Source organism: Ascidiella aspersa, chromosome 3, assembly GCF_963924565.1.
Source record: "Ascidiella aspersa chromosome 3, kaAscAspe10.2, whole genome shotgun sequence".
Taxonomy (NCBI): Eukaryota; Metazoa; Chordata; class Ascidiacea; order Phlebobranchia; family Ascidiidae; genus Ascidiella; species Ascidiella aspersa.
The window spans coordinates 21,409,849-21,433,951 of NC_139449.1; the positions used below are offsets into that span (position 1 = coordinate 21,409,849).

Consider the following 24,103-nt stretch of genomic DNA (forward strand, 5'->3'; position numbering starts at 1 on the left):
AGTTAACGCGACGGTGGGTGTGTTTTAACGGGTCAGATTTGTTCGGCTCCTTTATTGCCATTCAATTAACAAAACCGCCTTGCCAGTTTCGAAATAACGCTTCCTGACATTAGATGAAATTCCACGAAGTCGTTGGTAAATCGGGAATACGCACAATTGGCATTATACGGTTTCTGCCGGATCTCCGGTCCGCGTCATAGTTGGAATAAAAATATATTGATGCATCACAACCAACCATCCAAGGTTTCTATTTTTATTCGAAATATGCAATTCAGTATTAACACCGCCAAGGCATAATTAAACAATATAGCTTTGTCTGAAAAAGTTGAACGCGATTTCAACAATACGACACAACAGATATTGTTGATTGACTTTTTTTGACACAGACAATTTAAAATCGTCATAACGCGGTAGAGGTTGTAACCGGAAATATTACGACAGGCTGGTTTTGTCGCGTGTATCAACAACGTATTAAGCGAAACATTGGTGCACTTATTTCACTTTAATTTATCGCAAAGGTCTTTGCGACCAGTGTGCCACGAATCCAACAAGCTGAAAGGTTTGTTGTATTAAATAAGGCATCCCATATTGAATATACGGTAGCCTACACATTAAGTGGCGTACATCGATTCACTGACATTACGATTCGGGGCACATCATGCAAATCTCAGAATAAAATAATTGTGTAACGTCACGAAACTAAAGCATTCGGGTGAAATTGACCAGAGGATGTTTTTTATCTGTCCCAATTATACCGAATTAATTGCGAACCCATAATTTTTTTCAAACCCATGGTGAGGATCGCTAACTGACCTAAGAGTATAGTGCGAAAAAGAACTAAGAGTATAGTGCGAAAACGGAAAAGGGCTGTCGACAGATATTATTACTTTTAATAATTCGCTGCGTTTCTTCAGAACGCTGTTGATGGCAACCAACTAATGTTTAATGAAATGCTTGCTTGCCATTGGTGCTATCAGGTTTTGCCTATAAAGGCAATAATAATATTATAACTCTGACGCAATGAACGCCCTGGAATAAGTTCTATGACGTGGCACGTGAAATCATCTTTGTGTGACAAGCAATTCGTAAGAGTTGTTGTTTTCGGCATTGCACGTTTGCCATTGCTCATCTTCCTCTTTACTTTAACTTCGTTTAAATCATTGAGCGTTAGGCCGTAATGAAAGGACGTATACGCTATTTTTATAAAGGTAAAAATACACATCTGTTAATTTCCAGGTTAACTAAATGTAGTCAAATTACCTTAACAAGGTGCTAACGTCCAACTATTCGAAAATCAACTACTCAATATGTATATGTTGCGTAAAGTGCGAAATGCGTTTAGAAAACGAACTGGCGAAATGTAAAATAACGCAAACCTTATAAAAAAAACGCATGGAAGACAAATGTAATATAACACAAAAAAACGGTAAACTGCACTAATGCAACAATGAGCTCGGTTAATTAACGTTTTTAAATGTTGACAAATGGTAAACAAGTGGTGTACGTAACTTTAAACATTTCGGTGATTTGCGATTTTAAATGACCGCGAGTTGCTATCCTATTCGAATTAAACTATTCTGTGTGACAAGAGTGACTATGCATTGCGTGTTAGGGCCCCTACAGGTTGAACTCGCATCACCAGAATCTTTCCGCCTCCCTATCGTTTGTCCGATAGGTTGGTTGACCAGCAGCAATAGCCTTATAAGGGATCTGGCCCGGTGATGTCACGTCACGCCTGCTCGGTATAAATGTCGCGCTTTTCGGAAAGCGCATTCAAACCAGTCCTCCAATCGCTACAGAAACAATTGCAAGGACAAGAAAAGCGAACCGACCTTTACCGCAGTAAATCGAAAAACAGTTTAATTGTTTTCTGTTTGTTAGCAAGCCGTAATTTTATAGGCAACTCGAAAAGGGTTATTTAGCTGATATATCTTCCGAATTGCGACGTCGGAGTAATCTCAGCAATGAACAAACTCGCGTCATTTTTTCTGGCGCTGTGCCTTTTTGGAGCATGCACATGTAAGTGACAATATCATAAGATAATATATGTTTTTTAAGATTTTATAATATTGCTATATTGGTTATCGAGTTTTTTTTACTAATTATTTATAATTCTTGTCTGCGTAACATATCATTGATCAGTTGGAAATTTATCCAATGGTTTCAACACTTCTAACAATACGCAGTAAAATTCTGGAAAACACATTTTAAATCGTAAGCATGTAGCAGGTAGACTTGCTTATTACACGATATGTTGTTGTGTTTCTAACGTAATTTAATGTAATTCCAGGCAACCCTCTTCTCGAGCCCCCGGCACCCTTTGTTGCTACGGACGAATATGAAATCAACCAGGCAGCCCGTAAGTTTCATATTATGATTAGTTTTATGTAAAACTGGATTTAACTGTGAAATTAGTGTGCAAACTGTTCTAAAAAGCTTATTCTATGTGAACCCAACTTTGTTATACTCAAATTGGCCAGTTTTCATATAAAACAGTTAACTTGCAAAGTAAAAGAAAATTATTTGTCTAATATTATATGCATTATTTTGGTATTTGAAGAAAAGCAGCGTAGTGCATCGACCACCGAATGCATGACTGCAAATGAATGTATGGCATCATGCCCGGTGGGATACAAATTTGATGGCAACTGCACTTGTGAATGCAAAACCGATGGGGTGTTCGAGGGCGACATCATTGTAGACAGTAAGTACATTTAGTAGGGTGAAAATCATTGTAAATGGCAACTATAAATGTCTTCTTTGCTATCTACATATATATCATATTTTAAATTTAATGCTTCAGACACGACTTGAATAATAGTAGACTTTGTCACTTCAAAATAACATTTTTCGCTATATGTAATGTTACAAAACCCTTTTTTTTATGTCACTTCTTAATTGATGGGTGTACTAACTGCACATGTTTGCCAATAACCAAGTCATTTTAACCAAAACTAGAGGCAACGGGAACATTCGACGCCGTGCTAACCCAGTATGGAGCAAAACAATGCGACGGAAAAGAAACTCGAGGAGCCATGAAAGACACATCAAGGGAGTGGCCCAAGACAGGAGATGTTGTTACCATTCCGATCGCCTTTGATTCACAAATAGGTAAGCGCTATATTATGTCTGGCTTTAAATAATTATTTTTTTAGGAATGTAAAACCACCGTCCGGGTATGTTTCGCACAACCAGACATTGGTAAAAAGTGGTGGCAAGTTAATTGACATGGGTATAAGTTGGGTTGTTTTGTCTAATTGGGTTGGTTAAAAGTTACCGTTGGACGGGATTACTATTTAATAAAAACACTGATTTTAATTATCTATGACCCTATAATGTAATGCTAGTCTTGTGTGGCATGTTAACGTTTTTTGGTAGGCTAATCAGACATCGTAAGCCTATACTTATGAAGGCGATGAAATTCCGATTTACCAAAAAAAAAGTAATGCTGTATACAAACTAAAATATGCATAGCTACGTTCCACCTTTAAATCTAAATCAGGTGGTTATACGTATAGCGGTGATGTCGCCTTTCGACATTTGAAAGATTCCGTGACCCGTAGCATGTTTATTGAAAAATTACTCACAATGATGATAAACTTTTAACTGTTCATTTGGCACATGCGTCACAAAACTAAATGTATCACCGAGTTTCTCACCTATCTTGTGTCTACGCCTGAGTTACGTTAGACAATGGGTCATCGGGAAATGAGGCATACTGTTGTTTAACGGTCGCACACAAATCATAAATTTCGTACAGCACTCTACATAGCGTTTATTGTAAATAAAAAAAAGTTATTTCAACTTTGCGAGTAACAACCATGAGAACCTAAAATTTCTATGACACACTTTTTCACATAATACAAAATTCATATATATTTTTCCTACTTTTAAAATTGAACCTGCCAGTAACTGAGTATACTTCAACACAGGAACCGATAAACGTGACAACATTTTGAGAGCCATCGAAAAATATCACGAAAACACGTGCATCAGGTTTGTTACCAGGCAAAGCGAAGTTGATTACATCGAGTTCCACGGTACACAAGGTTGCATGTCATACGTGGGCAAAACAGGCGGGAGGCAAAAGGTAAGTGTCGCAAATTTGCTAATGCTAATCATAACTAAATAAAGATCAAACTATTTGTAGTTAATTCACAAAAAAGAGCGACGGTCCCGATATGGCCCGAGGTCGTGAGTTCGAACCTCATCGCAAGCAATATATAGTTGTTTTTTTTATAAGCTGCCTTGCTTGCATCATTGATCGGCTGATTCGGTTAGTCTGACGAAGGCTTCCGGTGTTCTTAAAACCTTTGCATAGTTTGTCGAGTGCGCAGTGTATATTACTTGTTTCCCACCAAAAGAAATTTGTTGTAGTAGCAACAGCAATTCATTGACAGTTCACCAAACGTTTACGGCCGACTTTTTTGCAGGTGTACATCGGACCTAATTGCGACTTATCCCAAGGCACGATATTGCACGAACTCATGCACGCTCTCGGATTCTGGCATGAACAGTCACGGGGTGATCGGGACTCCTACGTCACAATCAACTGGGACAACATTATAACCAGTAAGACGCATGAGTCATTGAGTCAGGTCTTTGATTAATTATTAACCTTCATTAGTACCATGTACCATTGACATAATTTTTTCATTCTGCCTTGAGGTCGATTTGCTAAAAATGTTTTCTCAGTCCTGGTGGTTTAAAATAATGTTACCTTATTTAAAATCCCCCTTTGTATTTGTTATTTCGTCCGGATTTTTATTTCCGCCGTGAAATGGCCTAAAAAATTGCGCTAAACACAAAACTTCAACACCATACTCCAGTCTGTTAAAAATGTCGTTTTCACTTTCCAGGTGCCAAAGGAAACTTTCAAAAACAATCGGCTTCAACTTGGAACTCCTATGGCTCGCCTTATGACTATACTTCTGTCATGCACTACGGAGGTTACTTCTTTAGCATCGATCGAAACAATCTGCCAACTATCCTGCATAAGCAGTAAGTGGTTGCGACGTTTAACAAACGTTTTTCCCGTTAATAAAACATACTAATCGATTCTAAAATAATCAGCAATTTTACAATCGCTTTCTTTGATATTTTGATATATTTTTGGTTTATAATATAAAAATAAAAGATGCTGAAATGATATGCATTCGTGTTTTGTTTCAACAACAGAAAAATTGCAAAATAAATGCTATATCTTTTAGAACTGGTCAACCAGTCTCGCATCAAAGAAACGGTTTTTCCGCAGAAGACATTAAGCAGATTAACGCAAAATACAGCTGCGGAGGTAAGAAACAGTATTTATAAGCGCCTCTTTTTACTATGCATAAACATGCGGCCACGGAAGGTTATTAACTAAGAGTTTTTTTTGCATGGTTTACAGGTGGTGGTGGTGGTGGTGGTGGAGGTGCTACTACAACACCGACCGTCGCACCCATAACGACTACCACAGTGGGCGTTTGCAAAGACACGGTAACCTCGTAAGTATTTGTGCCGTAACTAATAAAACCCTTAGAACTTCTAACATAGATTTTCCGACAAATCAAAAGGCTACGGTTTGTTCGACACAACAGGCAAAGTCATAGTTGTTGTATTCAAGTAGGGATCTTTATGATGCGAGTTGTGCCAGGTATATTAAGGCAATCGATGTCTTAAAAATCTGTACATTTTCAGGCTGGTTTTTGGCATATAGGCTAACTATTTTTTTCTTGTTTTCTGAAAGGTGCGCATCCTACGTCAGTCAAGGTTTCTGTACGAAATACCAAGTTGTCCGCGACACATACTGCCCCAAATCGTGCACCGGTTGTACAGGTAAATCCTACGCGTAATCAATTAAAAATATCGACCTGCCGCTTTGTCAGTTTTTATAACTTGGTATACTCGACAGGGGTTGTGATAACGACACAGCCGATCACCACCACGACAATGGCGACAACGACGACAACACGAGCAACAACCACCACAGCTACTGGAAGCTGCCGGGACACGAACCAGTGAGCTTTATAGGAATAACCTAGGGCTATGCACGGTAGCATCAAGCTATAATTTTAACCCCTTGAGGAACTACGTGGGTTCATAAACCATAAAACTAATTCATACTATGCGATAATTTATGTACCGCCGAATTCATTCTTATTGCATTTAGAATACCTAAATACAACCCTGAATTATTATATATTATTTCTGGAGGTTTTCGTGGCTAAATGTACCTCGCCGCGCCTTGTGTGATGTCAAGCAATGCAATTACAAGCCTTTAATCACTTTTTGCAGACATTGTTCCTACTGGACAGGCAAAGGGTACTGCACTGGTCAGTACGCATCATACATGAGCAAAAACTGCAAACAAAGCTGCGGCATATGTGCAGGTACCAACGTTCGCATATATAAGAGTTCCAACTAAACTGGTTACCAGGATAAACTATAATAAACCAAGCGTTGTTACTAGGATACACCGAGCGGTAAATAGGAAAAAATCGAGCGTTTTAAATACGCCGGCTATCGTTGTTTTGTGGTACTCAGTAGAGGTAAAATTTAGTAAAAACAATTACTGGAGAAATGGGTAAGGTTTTCTTACAAAATTGTATAAACGAGTAAAACATGCTGTATGGTAATTAAGTCGCAAAAACATTTTATTTAAAACATAAAACAAGTAAGCATTTTCACTCAAAGTGTAATATAAATTAAAGCGATTTGTTCAAAGGTTTTGCACAACACGAATTAGCTGTTGTTTAAACAATAACCAGGATTTTAATTGGTACCTACATGCAAACTAAGCTCTAATTGTCGCTTTTTATGTGTTTTTGTTATCAGGAAATACGTAACAAAGTAATAGTGTGAAAATAATTTACAGTTACAGTTACCACGGTGAGACCAACTTCTTCGAATGCCTGCCTCGATAAGTTCACGTAAGTCCTTACTAATCCTGAAATTTTTACAATTATATTTTCTACAAAACTTTTTGCATCCGTAGTCTTATACAGGCACGAATTCAGGATTTTGCTTAAGTAAGGACATGGATTTTTCAAAAATAAAGTCACAAAGTTACATACAAACTTTACGCCATGATAAAGTATCCTAAAGAACATCACATCGTTCGTTTATTTTATTAAAGTTTTCGTGGGAAAGTATTGATAAAGAAGTACGCCCAACCCGACAAAATACCTTTATATATTGTTTAGGACAGGTTGCCAATAGTTCCGTTTTCGAACCTTTGAGCTAAAACGATTTTATGAAAATTGACTAAGACATACGAGAAACATTATTACGATTGAAAATTGTTTGTGTTTACGACTTACGTGTTGTTAAAATTAAAAAATATACAGTTTTTAGGGGGAGCATGTCCTGTGTCCCGCCGGACCCGCCCCTATTACAATCGGCTGTACTTTTTCGGTTGCTTATAATTTTTTATTTCCACTTCACAGAAGCTGCAAATACTGGGAGACGCAAAACTATTGCAAAGAAACGCACGTCACCTTTATGGAAAGTAACTGCAAGAAAAGCTGTGGCCTTTGCGGGGGAGCCGTGTCAACAACCCCGGCCCAATGCAAAAACAATCACAAGAGGTACACATAAAAGTTGTCTATCATGTTTGGTTTTACACAAGATTCTTCGCAAAGGGATATCTCGTCGTAAAACTTCTCCCGGGACAAATTATATAGGCCTAGGGGTTCAACCAAACTAAAAAAACGACAAGTCCTCATTGACAAACATCTTTTAATTTAGACGGTTATTGCATGATAAAAAAACTTAAAAGCGATATATTTGCTGTTGGACAAGTTGGTGCGAAACACAGTAGCCTATAAAATAATTGAAAGGCGTTAACCATAAAAAAATTGTATTCTACACATTTTGCTTAATACATAGTGCGAAACTCCTTTCACGTTTTGCATTGTTGATTCTAGCTGCGAGAGCTGGCAGTCCTTCGGATACTGTACAGAGAGGTACGTTACATACATGGCCAAAAACTGCAGGGCAGCGTGTGGATTTTGCGGCGTTACCACCACTACAACCGTGGTCCCCACTCAAGCAGCAGGGGCCGGAGGTAACGACTTGAGTTTGTTTAAATCTAACTCTAAGTGGCAGAAACGTTTGTTCAGTTATACCAGTAAGAAAATCATATTCCGACAACTTCTGAAATATGTTAGTGTGCTGCCATCAAACTTTGCGTGATAAAACAAAGGAATTGTGTGCAAAAAATAATTTCAAAAATCCTTTTTAACATTTTTTAACCTAAAACTGAAACAGAGTATTTATGCTGTAAACTTTGATTCAGAAATATAGCCTACCCTTCAATCCTTCATGCTTTTAAAAATTATTCAAACACTATAAGTAAACAATTATCTGTCCTTAACATATGCGTGACTCAAAATTATTCACACTTTAAAACTATGCTATTCACAATTGTTAGGATTGTTATTCCTTAACATATGCGTGACTCAAAATTATTCACACTTTAAAACTATGCTATTCACAATTGTTAGGATTGTTATAATTTATTAAGGTATTCCTAATGGCGATGCATAAAAAGAGTTCTTATCGATTCATGGAAAAAAATTCTTGTTACGGTACCATGTAAAACTTGTTGTTTGTTCTCTCACAGCATCGTACACTGGAGGTTGCGGCAGGCCGGCTGTTTCCCTTCTCTATCGCATTGTTGGAGGTAAGGCCATTAGTTATTTGCCTATATGCAGATGGTATTAAAATATATAGGCCTACACTTAAAAATTAACAACGTCATTGCTGTCCTATCTACATCATTTGCCTATCATTTTAGGCAAAGAAGCGGAAATGAAATCGAGTCCTTGGTTGGCCAGTCTGCGTCAAGCTAACGGCCTGGATATCTGTGGAGCAAGTTTAATTTCAGACCAATACCTGATTACCGCTGCGCACTGTTTCGGCGGGTAAGATTGGCCCAGGAAATCAGTAAAACTTCTGATTCATATTTTTTTTTAATTAATTTACGTTCGTGAATGATCGTTGTTTACACGAGTTAATTTCCAGGAAGGAATAATAATATCAACACAATATTTGTTAGTTTTTATTACAGCGTTGAGACAATAGGGTAGCCTACTTTGTACTTTTGTAACTAAATCTTTTTTACCTTGGTAACTTTTAGGTATTTTTCATACCTATAACACTATTTTTTATTACAGAACCTTTACCCCGAAAGCCGAAAATTACCACCTATACTTGGGAAAACATTATAGAAATAAAGCAACTACTGGACAGATCCGAGTCTATATTTCATCGATCAAAGTCCATCCACAGTACAATCACTATACGAGCGAAAATGATATTGCTATCCTTAAGGTACGTAAAATACTTTAAGTCCATCGGCGGCGCACTGTTAATCACTTTTAGGTGTCCTTATATTATTCTTTGGTTGCCATTTATAAAAGTGAAAGGGTAAACTGAGACATAAGGTTATAAAAGTATCGTAATAAATCAACTTGACGACGTGTATTATTGCATAGAACCTGGTTTTACTATTATATATTTAATGGTAGTCAGCGTTTGAGAAACTTAAAACCCAACAAACGATGGTATTATTCTTTTATTGGTAGTCTATAAGATTACTATTGCGCTTTAATAGGTCATGATTTGGTTGTGCGTTAATCGATTGTTTGCTCGTTCTTTTAGCTGACGAAACCTGTTGAGTTCAACGATTACGTTCGTCCGGTGTGCCTCCCGCAACCTTATTCTGAGCCCGTTACGGACACGCTAGGTCTAGTGACGGGATGGGGAGCCACAAAAAGTGGGTATTTTGCTTTCTCGACCTTTATAACTTACAACCGGATTGTTTAGTTTGCACGTTACTTAGCAGGCTTGTAGTTATCAACCTTCTCATCCCGTGGACCCCTTTAACCGATATCATCAAGCTTAATTTCACACTAACAAAAACAGAGCCTGCAAGTAAACATATAATAACTCAAAACAAAAATAAGCATAACCTCTTTCAAAGTGAAAAGCCGCTACTTTAGTACCAAATCATCAGTAATCCTAATCAATTTGCTGAAATACATTTTATTAAAACCAATTATGTTGTCGAAGTGAATAGCAAAAAACACTCATAGCGCACTGTGACGTAATAATATGTGAACTGTACCTTTAGTCTCCCTTGCAAAAATACCTGTACCCTGTTCATAACTTGCTCCAATATGCAAATGCACGCGAATTTTGCCCCAACTAAAATGTGCTTTGTTTGGTTTAAATTGGTAATATTGTATAATGTATATAATTTAGTTATAGGGTCTATATACCTTGGTGTTTTTAACATTAACTATAATACCGGTACCTATAAAAACCATAAGTAAAAAAGTATTTTCCGGTGGCATGGTTTCGGAACATTTTTGGTTCATTAATTTATTCCAGGGGTTCTTAAACTTTTTTTACCGCGGACCCCCCAAATTTTTGTTTTTGTTTCGCGTGGCCACGTAGGCAAAAAATAAAAAATGACGTCATAAATTTACGTCACACAATACAAATAGACTTCATAAATCTGCTGATTTCGGTCCAAACATGTGAAAGTGAAATGGAGTCTTAATACATTTAGTACAAAACCGTTTTATTTTTTATTAAACTGTTTTCTTTGATAAGTTTATTACTACTTAATTATACACTAATATTTCAAGTATGGCTTCATGGACCCTCCAAAACTAGTTCACGGACCCCTAAGGGGTCCATGGACCCAGTTTAAGAATCCCTGATTTATTCGTTTACTGACTTCACCTATTGGGCCAAAATATCAGCCTGTTGCTCGTTAATTTGCACCAATATTACAACCAATAAGGGATAATTTTTTTTTTCAAATTTCCTCTTTAAACTTAAAAATTCCATCCTATTGGGGGAATTCACCCCTATGCTTTAAGCCAGTGCTTTTCAACCCGTGGGATGGTACGCACTTGTGCGGATCAAAAAATTTTTAATGCGGATGACTTACGTCGTGCGAATGAATGTGCGGATAAAAATGGTGCATGTTATTATTCTTTATTGTGTGTAAAACAGTAATCAAATAAGCTGGTGTGCCCACTTATGCGTACAGGTACAGTAAATATAGTCTCGTATAGTGGTTCATTGCACCTTAAGCTATCTATTTTATATCGGTCAAGGCTAAGCACACGGTTTTAATACACAAACCCTTTCATTGTTATTTCACCAATAAAACTAAAAGTTGCCAACTTACTGTGCATGTTCCGCGCGGATGGAAATTTTTCGAAATAAAAAAGTGCGGATGAAAATTTTAAAGGTTGAAAAGCACTGCTTTAAGCCATATATAGGTGATCAACGTAAAAATTATATTTTTACATTTGTCAATTTAGCTTCCAGCTCTAGCAGCGTCTTGCTACAAGTGGATGTCAAAATCATAAACAGGGAAGTTTGCAACCAATGGCTGGGACTACGTGATAACAAATATCAAGTTACGAACGATATGTTCTGCGCTGGGCACGAAGCCGGCGCCAAAGATGCTTGCCAGGTATGTAAAGAACTTTATAAAGCGTAAATAACAATATTTAAAAAAAAAAGTGTTTGCCAACTTTAAGGAAATAAGGAATTGAGCATTGCGAGTATAGTTATTCGTAATAAAAACTAATCGATTAATCTACAATAGGGAGACAGTGGCGGTCCGCTAGTGCAGCAGTTCAACGGAGCCCACACCCTGGTTGGAGTCGTGTCATGGGGCGACGGATGTGCTGTCGCTAAGAAACCAGGTGTCTACACTAAGGTGAGTGCCGACCAAAGCTTCACAGAAACCAGTGTCAGTAAAAGCAGTGTATACTTGTATAGTCTTTATTTGTTTGGATACCGTGAATATCGTAAAACACTGATTTTCGCTTGAAAGGGCAAACAAAATGTTTTCATAGTGGTTATCCAATGCTTAGCATAAACCTAACCAAACACGTTTGCACACAGGTTTCCGGCTTGGTCAACTGGATTAACCAAAACACACCTTAAAACAGAGGGTGCTAAAGAAAGGAGCCGGAACGTTAAGCTAATTATTTTTTTCTACATCAGCCTACTGTATTACTTGCTCTTTGTATTACGCGCATTTTTATATATATTTATCTTTTAAAGCAGGTACATTCCGTTCATTCATTCCAAATGTTGTGTAAATATCGTTCGGCCAAACTCAATTTCCCACGTGCAATAGTATCTATATTCTGTGGTATTCCGAATGTGCTCGTTGTGATAACATCGGCATTTTTTACTGATTATGAAAAGAATAAAAAATATATATTAAGTATGTGTGCACTTTTGTGCAAAGGCGTCTAAGTAACTCTAAACCCAAATTTCACTAGCAAAGGTTTATTGACCAAATAAACATCGACATAACAAGTAGAAAAGTAGATTTGTCGGAACCGATGATAGTCCACACACACAAAGTGATTTCTATCTGCATAGGTTACCGGACTTATTTCAGGAAGGACGTTCTAAGTTCAATGCAGTTGTTGTCAGAATTTTACCGAGAAAATTAATTGATGGTGGATTTGCAAAAGCAGCAATTGTATATTAACAAAATTGCTCACGTCAGAAAACGCAAATAAATGCATACCATGCTCACAAATCCCTTCAAGAAAACTTGACAGTGGTGAAATTAACGCAAGCACCAAAACGAAAGGGCACAACCAAATATTAAACTTTTCGACTTTTTCACCGGAACTTGTAGGTGTGATATCATAGTCATGGCGAAATGACAGACATGAGGAAGTTGTCTATCTCCTTGCACCTAAAAAAATGTGTCGCGTCAATAGTCTGTCTAAGAAAACTACATAAAAAACCTACTATGCAAATGTGCCGAAAGAAGTGCGTCCATCGCCGCTTTGTCTCGGTCGAGATTGCTAGATCCCTTAAGCAAAATAATATTACTATATTTTTATATAGAACTGAGCGCTTTATTGTTGTTTTTCCTATCGCTTACACTTATTGCCGTAAATTGACGATACACAAAAGAAAACCAAATGATCTGTTTTGTGCATAGCTCAACAAACAGGAGTTTTTTCAATAATATTTATATAGTTTCGCCAACCGCTAACCACAACTTTTTTTTAGCTTGTCCTAAAAAATTTAGCTAGTAAAAATGTGCGATTCGCGTTAAAATTAGGAAAAATTAGGAGCGGGATCAAAAAAACAAAAACTTTCCGCGATATACACAACAACACAAGGTAAATAAATTTCAACGACAAAAGCTCACCTTGGATCCAGTCCGATGGGGTAATTGATTGAACTGCAAAAACGAATCTGTTGGTAAGAAGTTTGGTACCGAAGTTGGGGGTGTTTTGGAAGGTAGGGGAGAGGTGGGTGAGGTTCTTAGAGCGGACCCCGTTGCGAAAGGGGACCCCGGAGGATGAAACGGAAACACAGGACCAGAGAAGGGCAAGGGACTGGCCTGGCTGCTGTAGCTAGCAGCAGAGCTGGTGTGCTTTGAAGAGTACGCTGGTCCGGTGGACGGCGAAGTCGTAGGACTCTTGTAAAAGTCGTTGGGCGAGTGGTGGGTATAGGCGCCCGGGTAGACGGGCCTAGATGGCGGTTTCGGTGCCGCAAAGGTCTGCTGGGGCTTCCCGCTCCCTTCTTTTTTGCACTTGCCAGATAAAGTGGAAATTGTGGCCGGCGGCGGTTTGGCGCATTCGCCGTAGCCACGCGCCGAGGAACCGCCGTTGACAGCGGTCTGTTGCTGATGTTGATGCTGTTTATGATGCTGGGAGTTGTGTTGCGTGGCGTGCTTTATCGCTTTCACTTTGCCCGTGTTAGGAGGATCCCCGAAGTGTTGTCGGGAGGCGGGATGGTGCTTGGACGAGGATGGGGAGGAGGTTGATGGCGACGATGAGGAAGCTGTTTGTGGTGGATGCGAGGACTTTTGGTTGGAAGCTGAAGTCGTCGCGTGTTTAAACGTTTTCGACTGCTGCAGCGGAGTTGAAGTTTTGGCGAGTTTAGACGCGTACTTTTGCTGCTGGGCGAAGCTCGACGCTGGCAGAGTGTTCTGCATCGCCATCTGTTGCATGCTAATCAGGGCGGCTAACTCGTCCACGCTGGAAGACGAGGTGGACACGGGTTGTTGGGGATTCACGGGTAGCATGGACGGAAAATTCATGGAGGAAATGACGTTGAGCATTTGATTGTCGAGCGCTGCGCCGCCCGGCGCCCCAACCATCATAGCTGCGTATTTTAGAAAATCGGACCCGTATGGATCCATAATGTGGTTAGGCTGCGGCGCTTTCCCGGTAGATTGTTTGCTTGATTTTTTCGAAGGCTTTGCATTGGACATGGAAGACGAAATCACGCTTGATGGTACCGCTTTAAACAGCGACGGATTGGCGTTTTTCGTCGTCGCAACGGACGATTTCGAAAGTTCTTGACTCGCCTTGGAGCCCATTTCACTCCACATCTTAATTGTGTTGTCGACGTCGTTGCTGCTGCCGTGCTTGGTGTGCTTTATTATCTCGCTTTTGATGTGCTTCGATTCGGCGTGCTTCTGCTGCTGCGCCTTGGCGGAAGCGGTTTGATGGTGGTGCGAGTGTTGGCGATCGGCGCCATACTTTGCGCTGGTTCCGGCCGCCGAAATATTGGACACCACGCTTGCGACCGACGTGTTCGTTTCCTTTGCGGAGGTGGAGTTTGGCGGGGCGAGCTTTGTCGCATTCTGCTGTTGGCTGTGGCTCGCCTTTTTGCCGGCGGCGGCCTCCTTTTGCGCGCTCACGATGGTCTGGTGCAGGAGGTCGCTGTGTTTGGAGCCGAGCAAGTACTCGGCGTCGCAGCCCAGGTTCAGGCTGATCGAAAGGCCGCCGTCGGGCTTGCTGTGGTCCTTGAAGAGCTGCTTAGACGCTTTGCCAGTGACGGGCGAAACTATTTCGTGGTTGAAGGTGTTCTTGCCCGCTGATAATGATGAGGAAGTGGCGGCCGGAGGACTGCTAAAGCTTGTCGGCGGCGAAACACTGGCGGTGGCGCTTCGCTGCTTCTCGGCTTTGCCCAGGCCGACGGACTTTTTGCCGACGCTTAAAATTGTGGCTGAAAGAAAAACGGGGTGATACAAAAACAGATAGAATAGGCTCAGTGACGTAACCTATTTTACAAACATCACAACAGATAACAAAACACAAAAAAGCAAACCTCTGAAGAGAAGAATTAACAAAGCCTTTCGTGAAAAGCGTATAAAATTAGTGAGCCACAGGTGCATAACGTGTATTGATTTACTCGTAAAAAAAAAGATGATATTTTAATTTTCCGTTAGGCACAGTCATCACAATTGGAAAGTGTTTAGTATTTAAAAAAACAAATTAAACTAATCTTTTTAGGTAAAGCAAAACCAGCTTAAACAGATTTAAAACGACAGAATTATAGGGCGTTATGTTTACAGAAAATTTCCAAAATTTTCTTTTTTTCGAAAACTTAAAGCGGTTTACGAAGCAAAGCGATGCCAATTTAGAATGATCATCATTTAACGGTTTGAACCCTGGACTGCTACAGAAGTTACACTCTTATAAAAAATTGAAATAAATGGTTAATAAATATCCTAAAAGAGATTTTATAAATTAACCAATTTCAGCTAAAAAAGAGTAGTATATCAATAAATGTCATCCAAGCTCACCTTTCTTGGTCTTGTTTCTAAAAAAACAAAAGTTATTTTAGATGGATAAAATAAATTCCAAACGCAATATATTGATATAATATGTTAGACAGGCCGTAGTTCTTGCATTGTGCTTAAATAAGATATTTTGTAGATCAATTGAGCCGCTTAAAAATACGTAACAAGCTCTAAGCGAATGACATGCTCCCCCAATAAGATTTTTTTTTATTAGGATGACTTTGGGCAAGTGGTCCATTTCGATATATAATAAAAGTAGGTCGATGACGTTTTGACTTTCAAAAAAGTCGAGATATGTCGAAATTTTCACGTTAGGTCAAAATTTGTCAAACTTAAAGCGGCCGGCATAACTTAAGAATTGACAACGGCATGTAAGTATTTCGTTATCGTTAAACGAAGGATATTTAAATAATCATTTTATAAAAACTGTAATGAGTTTTTAAGAATGTCGTTCAGTTTAATGATATGTAAAAAAAGAATGTACAGTGTACACACAACAAATTTCAACTGCATTTATTTTTTTAAGAGCAATTTATACGAGCCAGACAAAAATAACTACGCAAGCCTGGTTTACCGCCTGAGCTTTAACTCGAACGAATTTATTGAACAGTATTTGCTGTATTTTTTCGGACTAATTATAAGACATAATGACTTTATTTACTAGGTAAAATGCCCCCTTGTAAGAGTCCAGAGGACTCATATTATGACCATTGCACAAGTAAACTAGATGGGAACGATTACAGCATAATCATAATAATATACGGAGTGCCTTCAAAAAGGCTATTAACGAAATCATGTTTCCAGCCCTGCTTTGCTTTTACTAAAATCTTGACAATAAGGAATAAGTCAAGTCATCTCGGCGGCCTTTCCAAAAGTTTCCGGTATTATAAACAAATAGATGCTGTTTATCACGAATTTCTTCCGCCCGCAGAAACAAAACATTCACTTACTGATTGTTGGCATAGTGCGAATTCTCGCGACTTTCTTTCAGTAGCATTCTGGCTTGCATCCAACCTTTCGGCCAAAGGTTCTTAACGTCGTTCTCGTAGAAATTCTGCGCAAAAAATGGATCGAAACCAGGCTATTCAACAATGCACGTTACAATCGAGAGTATTACACCAATAAATGGTAACAGATCAATCACAAGATTTGACAAATTGGAACCATAGAAATGTAAATCTTCCTAAAAAAAATAGTACAATCTTACCTTCAAGTATTCTTCTAAGGTTTGACTCGTTCGTTTTGACTCAAACTGACCCAATTTTACTTTGGTGAGTTCGCGCAAATAGCCCCTGTAAATTTGGAAACTGTTTTTAAGTAGCGAAACTTTTACCAAAACGAAGTTTTGGCATGATTCAGCAAAACAACTCGAGAATAATATTTATTTTTAGAAATTTTTTTACTTAAAGCAGGGGTTCTTCAACTGGGGTCCATGGACCCCTTGGGGGGTCGTGAACTAGTTTTCGGGGGTCCATGAAGGCCTAAGTGAAATGTTAGTGTATATTTTTAAAAGTAGTATTCAATTATTTAAAAAAAGGTTAAATTAAAAATAAAACGTTTAATCACTGAATGTATTTCGACTCCATTTAACTTCCACAATTTTTGGACCGAAGTCGGCAGATTTCTAAAGTTTATTTGTATTTTGACGTAAATTTATGACGACATCTCTGAAATTTTCTTGCCTATAGGGTCCACGCAAAGCAAAAAAATAAATTAGCGGTCCGCGGTAAAAAAAAGTTTTAGAAACAAAAAAGTTTAAGAAAAAAAGTTTTAAGAGTTCTTAACCCCTGACTCAAGGCAACTTGAAACATTCGCCTAGCAGCGACCTTAACTCGTCGTTCCACTTAAACTTTCTCCTGGGTGCGTAAGTCCGCTTCGTCTTCTCCTCTCCCTGGGACGCGGTGACGTTGCCGTCCTCATCTTCGTCGGTTGAGGCTGCGAGGATCTGACGGTCGTCCATTCTACGTAGCAATATATGATAGTACACTTGGTTGATTACCATAAACTTTAGCATTCAGGCAACAATCGCAAACAAGAAAACAGTCTTGGGAGAGCACACATGACGCTGGAGATAACGGGCTCTTCACTCCAACCACTGAGTTGCACAGGCTTAGTGGTAAAGTCAGTTGAGAATTTCAACTAGCACCGTTGCCAATCAACGACTGACACTTTTCAGCTGAGCTATTTTTTAAAACAGCAATCAAAATTTATCACCGTGACAAACACAATTAAAAGCGACAAGACGAAAATTACATGGAAATATAGGCATTCGAATGGTAGAAAATGGTTCTCCAATTTGTCCCGCGTATCACAGAACATACGAGAAGCCCGTTCAGGCTTATACTTTTTCAAAAACTTATTCTGCTACACAGAGACACTTTTGAAAGTTATCTAGTTGTGTTAAAAGTACGATTTCGTAAAAAGGGAGTTAAACGAGCGCTTGTGTGGTCTTAAAAGCTGTTTTTCGGTCAACTTAACGATTTTTATGCAAAGCGTGCACCGCATAAAAATGCACTTCTACTATCTACAATAGTATTTTCTGTTTTACAAACAAGCGTTCCACAGAGTAACAGACAGAGGAGTCATACTTTGCCATTTGTTGCGCCACACAATCGTCGTTATATTGCTTAATTTGATCTTCCATCACAGCATCAATTGCCTTCTTCAAGCGTTCCATTGGTTCTTTTATGTTTTCATCCTGTTTTAAGTGTTCAGTTGAAATTTCGAACAGGAACGATTTACAGTTACGGGTTTCAGGCCTATACTATATGGAATTAAGGGTTAGAAAAGCGGGATAATTTGCTGCAGCTCTTGTAGTATTTTTGTTACAGTTACAAGTGTTACAACAACCAATTTGCTTAAACAAAATATCAAAAAATGACCAAATCAACATAAAAAAATTGCATGAATTTATAAACTGCATGATGATTTAAATACGCTCCGACTTATTTAAGTCTATGAACGAATAAAACCTTAAATGTAAGAAATTAAAAGCAATCTGTAGCAAGTTGATACCTGTTTTGAGGAGTGAAGTTTCTTCATTCGTTTAATGAGCGTGTCTTTGGAGCAAGGTACGTGAGGTGTAAGGTGTTGGTAGATTCCTGAGCGTTCCCGATTACTGAGGTTTTGTGAGGCGCTTTCAATTCCCAGAAGCAACTTGTTGATGTCGGGAGAAAAGAATTTCATTTTTCCCTCCTTCTCGTTAGATTTCGCAATCTGCATTTTTATGTTTAAACTTCATTCGACTTTAATTAACCAGATGGTATTTCTGTTATTTTCTAATAATGTTATCAGTAGTTTTCAACATATAAAATTAAGTATAAAGTAAAATATTAAACTGGCAGTTGTCATTTTGTGGACAAACATTTCAAAAAATTCATTCAATGGAAGAGATGAGATATTTTATATGTTTTCACCTTAGTTTAAAAAATGAGTCTTTTATGACTTGTATTGGAAACAAACTAATTATGCCTTATTATGGAGTCACAGGGCTTTTTTTATTGTGAGAATGAAAAATGGCCCTTTTCATGCTTCGTAAGGTACTTCTTTCCTGCAGCCTCTTGTTAAGCTGATACACTACATACCTTTGTAAGGGAAGAGATTTTCTCTTTGACATTATTGGGAATTGATAGAGGTAAGTTGTCAATTGCATCTTCGCCCTTGGAAGGTGAGGACTTGCTGTAATCAACATGCACTGCTGTGGTACCTAAAATTAAATTTAATAACTCCTTTCAACTTTACAAAATTCGATCTGTAATTTGGAGCATATTGGTTGGAGGTTGTAGTAAGACGTAATAAGAATATCAAAGCCCATAAAGAAGTAGGTATCATTTTGAACTTTCGAAAAACTCTTTCTTCATTTTCAACATCAATGTTAAAAAGGAAGAGTTATTCGAAACGTTCAAAATGATACCTACTTCTGTATGGGCTTTGATATTCTTGTTATGATATCGGTATTGTTTTAATGAAAATAATATACACTGTAAGGTAAACATAGGCGAATGTATGGCTAAATTTAAATACCATTTCAAAAGTTTGAGAAAATAAAGCTTATACCTTAAACTATTAAAGTGTTTTGTCACAAAAACATTTTATGAAAATTTACCAGGTATCCAAAATTATTAAATGTTGCTTGTTATACTAAGCACGATTATTTTAGTTTGTTACCTGTTTTTCCAGAAAATTCAACATGCTGATCATTCAAGAAGTCCAACAAGTCACGTTCTGTGTTCTAAAAAGTGTAAAAAGCAAAAATAAGAGTATGCCATAAGACTTTTGGCATAATTTTAAAGATTTATTAATAAGTAGGTACCTTATTTTCACCATTGCTAAGGCTCTTGTGATTTTGGGAAGACAGGTGTGGCTTGGAAACACCTGATTTGTCAGAACCTATAATAAATGCATTCCGAAGGTTATTGTGAAACAGACAAAATAAAATAGCTTTTTCATCTGTAAGTTGAACCTAAAGTAACAATTAGAGATTACCCGATATATCTGTTCGGCTGTCTGCTCTCACCGATATACAGGTATTACTCGGTATTAGTAAATTTGGACTGAAACTTTTGTGGATATTTTACTATGAAAATAATATATAGTTTGCCCTAAAACAAACAAATTTCTTTTTTTTTTGAACTTGCAAATTTGTGATTTGTTTCCATTTTAATTGCTACCAGATATAACATAGTGTTTAGTTTACAGTGTTCATCATCATGCAAAGTTAATACACAATAAAAAGTTGTATTATTAAATAGTTAGATAGACTTAAAAAAACATTGGTATCGGTTATTGGGTATCGGTGGGCATAAACATAAAAAATCGGTCATGGTTTGTCCAAAGAGTTATGACTAGGGCCATTTTTATTTTAACCTAAAAAATTTTTTTTAACTTTATCAAATTTTAACTTTATTTTAACCTAACAAAATGGCTTGTTTGTAGAGGCCACAGTTCTTCCTTAAATTGATGCCAGTTACCCAAACATAATATTTTGTCGATTTCAGACCCAAACGTAATATTTTGTCGCAAAGTCAAGGTGTTTTATGGTTGTTGATCTTCAAGAAGACCACGTTTATGAAGATAAAGTGTTTTATAAGAATTATTCAAATACGTAACAATAAATAAAAAAATGGACAATTTGCGATAAAAGTTACCACTGATCCAAGTGGGCATTGTGACATTTTGCCTGCTTTTATGGGTTAATATGGTTTAATTGTGTCGCAGTTCCTGATTTACAACGCTTCCACGACGATTTTTACAAAAATTACTCTCAAGAAACACAAAAACTTTGTCTAAAGCCAAAATTTGAAAAAATTTAAATTTATTAAAAAAATGTAACTTTATTGTAAATTTTAACTTTATTCTGACCTATAAACTTCTTAAAAACAGTCCCCTAGGGGCCGAAAACAACTTAATTCTTAGATTCGAGGACAGACGAGGTTCTTAAAAAATTTTAACTTTATTAACTTTTGCGGGTGCTAGTTATGATGGTCAATCTCTAATAACAGTTGTTATTTTAATATGAAGATTGATAGAATAAAAGCTGAAGTAGAAAGCTAAGCAGTGACATGACACCAGGAGTGAAGTATTTTTACCAGATGACGAAAGGTGGTGTTGAGCCTTGGCCTTCGCAACCAGCAACTGCACTTTGGTCTGCTTTTTTTTGCTGTCAACAATAACAATTTATATTAGAAAAGAAAACATAATCACAAAAAATGCTTTTTGATTCAATGAATAACTTTTGAAAGGAAATTAGGTTTTATTAAGTAATATAACAAATGATTACCTTTTTCCCAACTTTCCCAGCTTATCTTTACCCTGTAATGAAATCTTTCTTCTTCGTTTGCTCTCCATGGTAGTGCTACTTGTTCGCTTCATTGCCTAAAATTGCAGCATATGCACAATTTTATATTAAATACTGGTTTTACAGTGGTAAATTATAGGGATATATGGTTGAAAACATATATTACCATTGTCTTTTTGCTCTTAACCAACACTTAAAAATACTTCTAACATCTGAAATATTACCTTTAAAAAGCAAAGTTAGAGCAAAACAATTTTGGGATAAACTGGAATATAAAGGGCTTTAGTGCGCATCAGGTAATATGAAGGAGTTTACTAGGTATCTGATATTTGTAAACATAATATACACATATTTAAATAAAGTAAATATACTATTTCATGTTTCACCAAGTTTGGTGGGAATCTGGAACCCGTTATTTTTTACATTTCTTATATTTTAATAAAAAATTAAAGTTGAATGTAAGGTTCACCTTTTTCTTTTTTACCAATGAATTTGTCTCTTTAAACTCATCCTCGCTTTCATCTGAAAATTGCATTTTTCTTCGCTTTTTTAGATGTGCAGAAAGTGGAAGGGAATCTTCTTCATCATCATCCACATTGGAATCTTCCGAAACATGTTTGAACTCCAGCTTTCCACTGTTGATGTAAAATCCTCCAAACTGTGTAGTCAAGCTTGTTGGTACCACTTCATCATACTGTGAACAATTTTGAAAAGTGATTACATACATAACTCAAGAGTTGTGAGGCACATGGAACACGAAAATTGGGTAACTTTAAGACAAACAGCAAATTAATGAAGACGGTACAATATTGGTTTTAGGCTTTTCTGTAACAAAAAAAGAAAAACATACACATTCAGAATTGTCAACAAATGGATCATTTTCGTCGTAACCATATCCAACATCCGCCAAGTCCTTTGCTTTATTGCGACGCTTTTTCAACTTAGATGTGCTGCTGCCTCCACCATACTTTGCCTCATAATATTTAGCCAGTGATTCAGCTTCAGATTTACTTTGATCATCCTCATCTATAGAACTGGTACCATTGGAAATCGATTTTGACTTATTTTTCTGTAAACGATAAGTTAGAATAGTAAAAAACTACAAAAGATAGAATAATTTTAGCAAAATTATGTAAATTGCACAGCATGTAAAACAAACTTTAACACAAATTATCTTTTTTGTTTTTATCTGGTAAAATGTATGAATGTAACTGATTTATTTACATCGAATTCTAACCTTGTTAGCCTCTAAAACCAAGCTTGCATATGAGAACTCTGGACATGTAGAGTCACTGGATGGTTTTAGGGTTAACTCGAAGCGCCGACTCTTTGTCTTGATTTTACCAGATGCCTTGTTGCCTTTTAATGCAGCTTTCGTTTGTGGTGAAAATAGTTCATCCATGTTACCACCTTGTTTAGCAGCATAAGCAAGACAGACAATATTCAGTACATAAAATGGAAGACAATATTTGAGTAATTCACACTTGAAACATGTTACTGCATGACTGCAATTCTAAACAATAAAAAACAATTCCAAAGTCATGTTTTTTCAATTAATAAGCCTGTCTGGAAAGAATTGCAGGTATCGATGAGATCTCGCGGGTGCACTGCTGAAACAAATAGGGGCAACCGGGTGCAATTAGGGTCAAAAGTGCACCCCACTATGTGCACATTTATATTATGAGGTTACAGTTTTAGGATTTTGAAAAAAATCGTGGTTGGACTTGCCATACTTTCCATAGTGCATAATAAGTAACATGAAATTTTTTTTATTACAGAGACTAAATTAACATTTACCACTGAAGTTGTGATTTCACCAATTACTTGGTTAATGTTAGACAAAGCTACATGAATGGACGTCGGTGAAGTTTTTTTAAACACCATCTCCAAGCCCGCAGATGGAGTCTTCCAAAGGATTCCGTCTGTAAAGCATGGCAGATCTCAAGGTCAAAAGTGAACCCAGTCCAGATTAGAAACTTTGGATTTTGCGCGGGGGAGATGATTTTGCAGCTTGAAATTGCATGGCTGTAATTGCGTTATTTGTAAAATTCGCCTGGCTGAAAGTGGAGTACCATACTGAAAACCGTTAGCTCGACGAAAGTTTTACATGTTTGAGCTTTTTTTTGCAGCTGACCGCATGCTGATTTTACATAAAATGCACGGCTATGACTGTGGCCGAGAGGGAAACTGGACAAATCTCTTGCACAGGCCTTACATAGTGGCAGAGGGGTTGGTAGCCAATGTCGCTTACAACGATTAACTTTTAGTGATTACCGTGTAATTTCAGCAAGGCAGTTTTAACTTTTTAAACACTTGTTCAGCTCAAACCCAAGGCTGCGTTGTATGGCACTCTTCATTAGGATCTCAGGTGTGCAGCACCATTTTTTTTATCGAATGCTACTTAAGCTAGGAATGTTACCACAACTCACATTTTTTTAAAAATTTAGATGTGTTATTTACTGAGTATAGGGGAGGACACAACTTTCTTAAAAAATCTCGGGTGTGTAAATGCCACATAATGCAAACAGCCAAAATATCCATATTATTTATTAATAATAAACTATTTGATACAGGATTAAATTTCCAAAGATGAGCAAAGCCGGCGGGCCCTAGTTTAAATGTCGTCCGGATCCGGATGGTGGTAACAAAAGTCTCTTAAAGTTGTCTATAGCGGAGATACTCATAAAGATTTTCGTAAATATTAAACAAAAAACAATAAATAG

General features: G+C 37.5%; 2 protein-coding genes across 2 annotated transcripts; one reads left to right on the forward strand and one right to left on the reverse strand.

The window, feature by feature from the left end:
• Positions 1-1,804: 1,804 nt before the first annotated feature.
• Positions 1,805-12,315, forward strand: LOC146160780 (uncharacterized). Its single transcript, XM_083383359.1, has 22 exons — positions 1,805-2,019; positions 2,291-2,359; positions 2,561-2,704; positions 2,959-3,111; positions 3,933-4,090; positions 4,434-4,572; positions 4,860-5,001; positions 5,211-5,293; positions 5,390-5,486; positions 5,729-5,817; positions 5,894-5,999; positions 6,277-6,371; positions 6,857-6,911; positions 7,428-7,568; positions 7,908-8,047; positions 8,606-8,665; positions 8,780-8,906; positions 9,159-9,315; positions 9,646-9,760; positions 11,325-11,479; positions 11,615-11,728; positions 11,917-12,315. Exons 1-22 carry the CDS (start codon positions 1,965-1,967, stop codon positions 11,956-11,958), a joined length of 2,436 nt encoding a protein of 811 aa, XP_083239485.1. The 5' UTR covers positions 1,805-1,964; the 3' UTR covers positions 11,959-12,315.
• Positions 12,300-22,887, reverse strand: LOC146160781 (uncharacterized). The gene is made up of 17 exons (XM_083383358.1): positions 22,618-22,887; positions 22,231-22,449; positions 21,850-22,074; positions 21,363-21,457; positions 21,172-21,242; positions 19,896-19,972; positions 19,751-19,814; positions 19,168-19,289; positions 18,599-18,799; positions 18,172-18,281; positions 17,410-17,544; positions 16,791-16,875; positions 16,534-16,637; positions 15,587-15,603; positions 13,196-15,006; positions 12,787-12,850; positions 12,300-12,730 (listed from the first exon to the last, which is right to left on the reverse strand). Exons 1-17 carry the CDS (start codon positions 22,780-22,782, stop codon positions 12,717-12,719), a joined length of 3,579 nt encoding a protein of 1,192 aa, XP_083239484.1. The 5' UTR covers positions 22,783-22,887; the 3' UTR covers positions 12,300-12,716.
• Positions 22,888-24,103: the final 1,216 nt, after the last annotated feature.

Excerpts from the sequence above, each read along its gene's own strand:
- LOC146160781 (XM_083383358.1), bottom strand. The coding sequence starts at position 22,782 with ATGGATGAACTATTTTCACCACAAACGAAAGCTGCATTAAAAGGCAAC. Across the intron at positions 16,876-17,409 it reads AAGTGGAACGACGAGTTAAG|GGGCTATTTGCGCGAACTCA; the intron begins GTCGCTGCTAGG and ends CCAAATTTACAG. Across the intron at positions 16,638-16,790 it reads CCTTAGAAGAATACTTGAAG|AATTTCTACGAGAACGACGT; the intron begins GTAAGATTGTAC and ends TTTTTTGCGCAG.
- LOC146160780 (XM_083383359.1), top strand. The coding sequence starts at position 1,965 with ATGAACAAACTCGCGTCATTTTTTCTGGCGCTGTGCCTTTTTGGAGCA. Across the intron at positions 2,020-2,290 it reads CCTTTTTGGAGCATGCACAT|GCAACCCTCTTCTCGAGCCC; the intron begins GTAAGTGACAAT and ends ATGTAATTCCAG. Across the intron at positions 4,573-4,859 it reads CTGGGACAACATTATAACCA|GTGCCAAAGGAAACTTTCAA; the intron begins GTAAGACGCATG and ends TTCACTTTCCAG.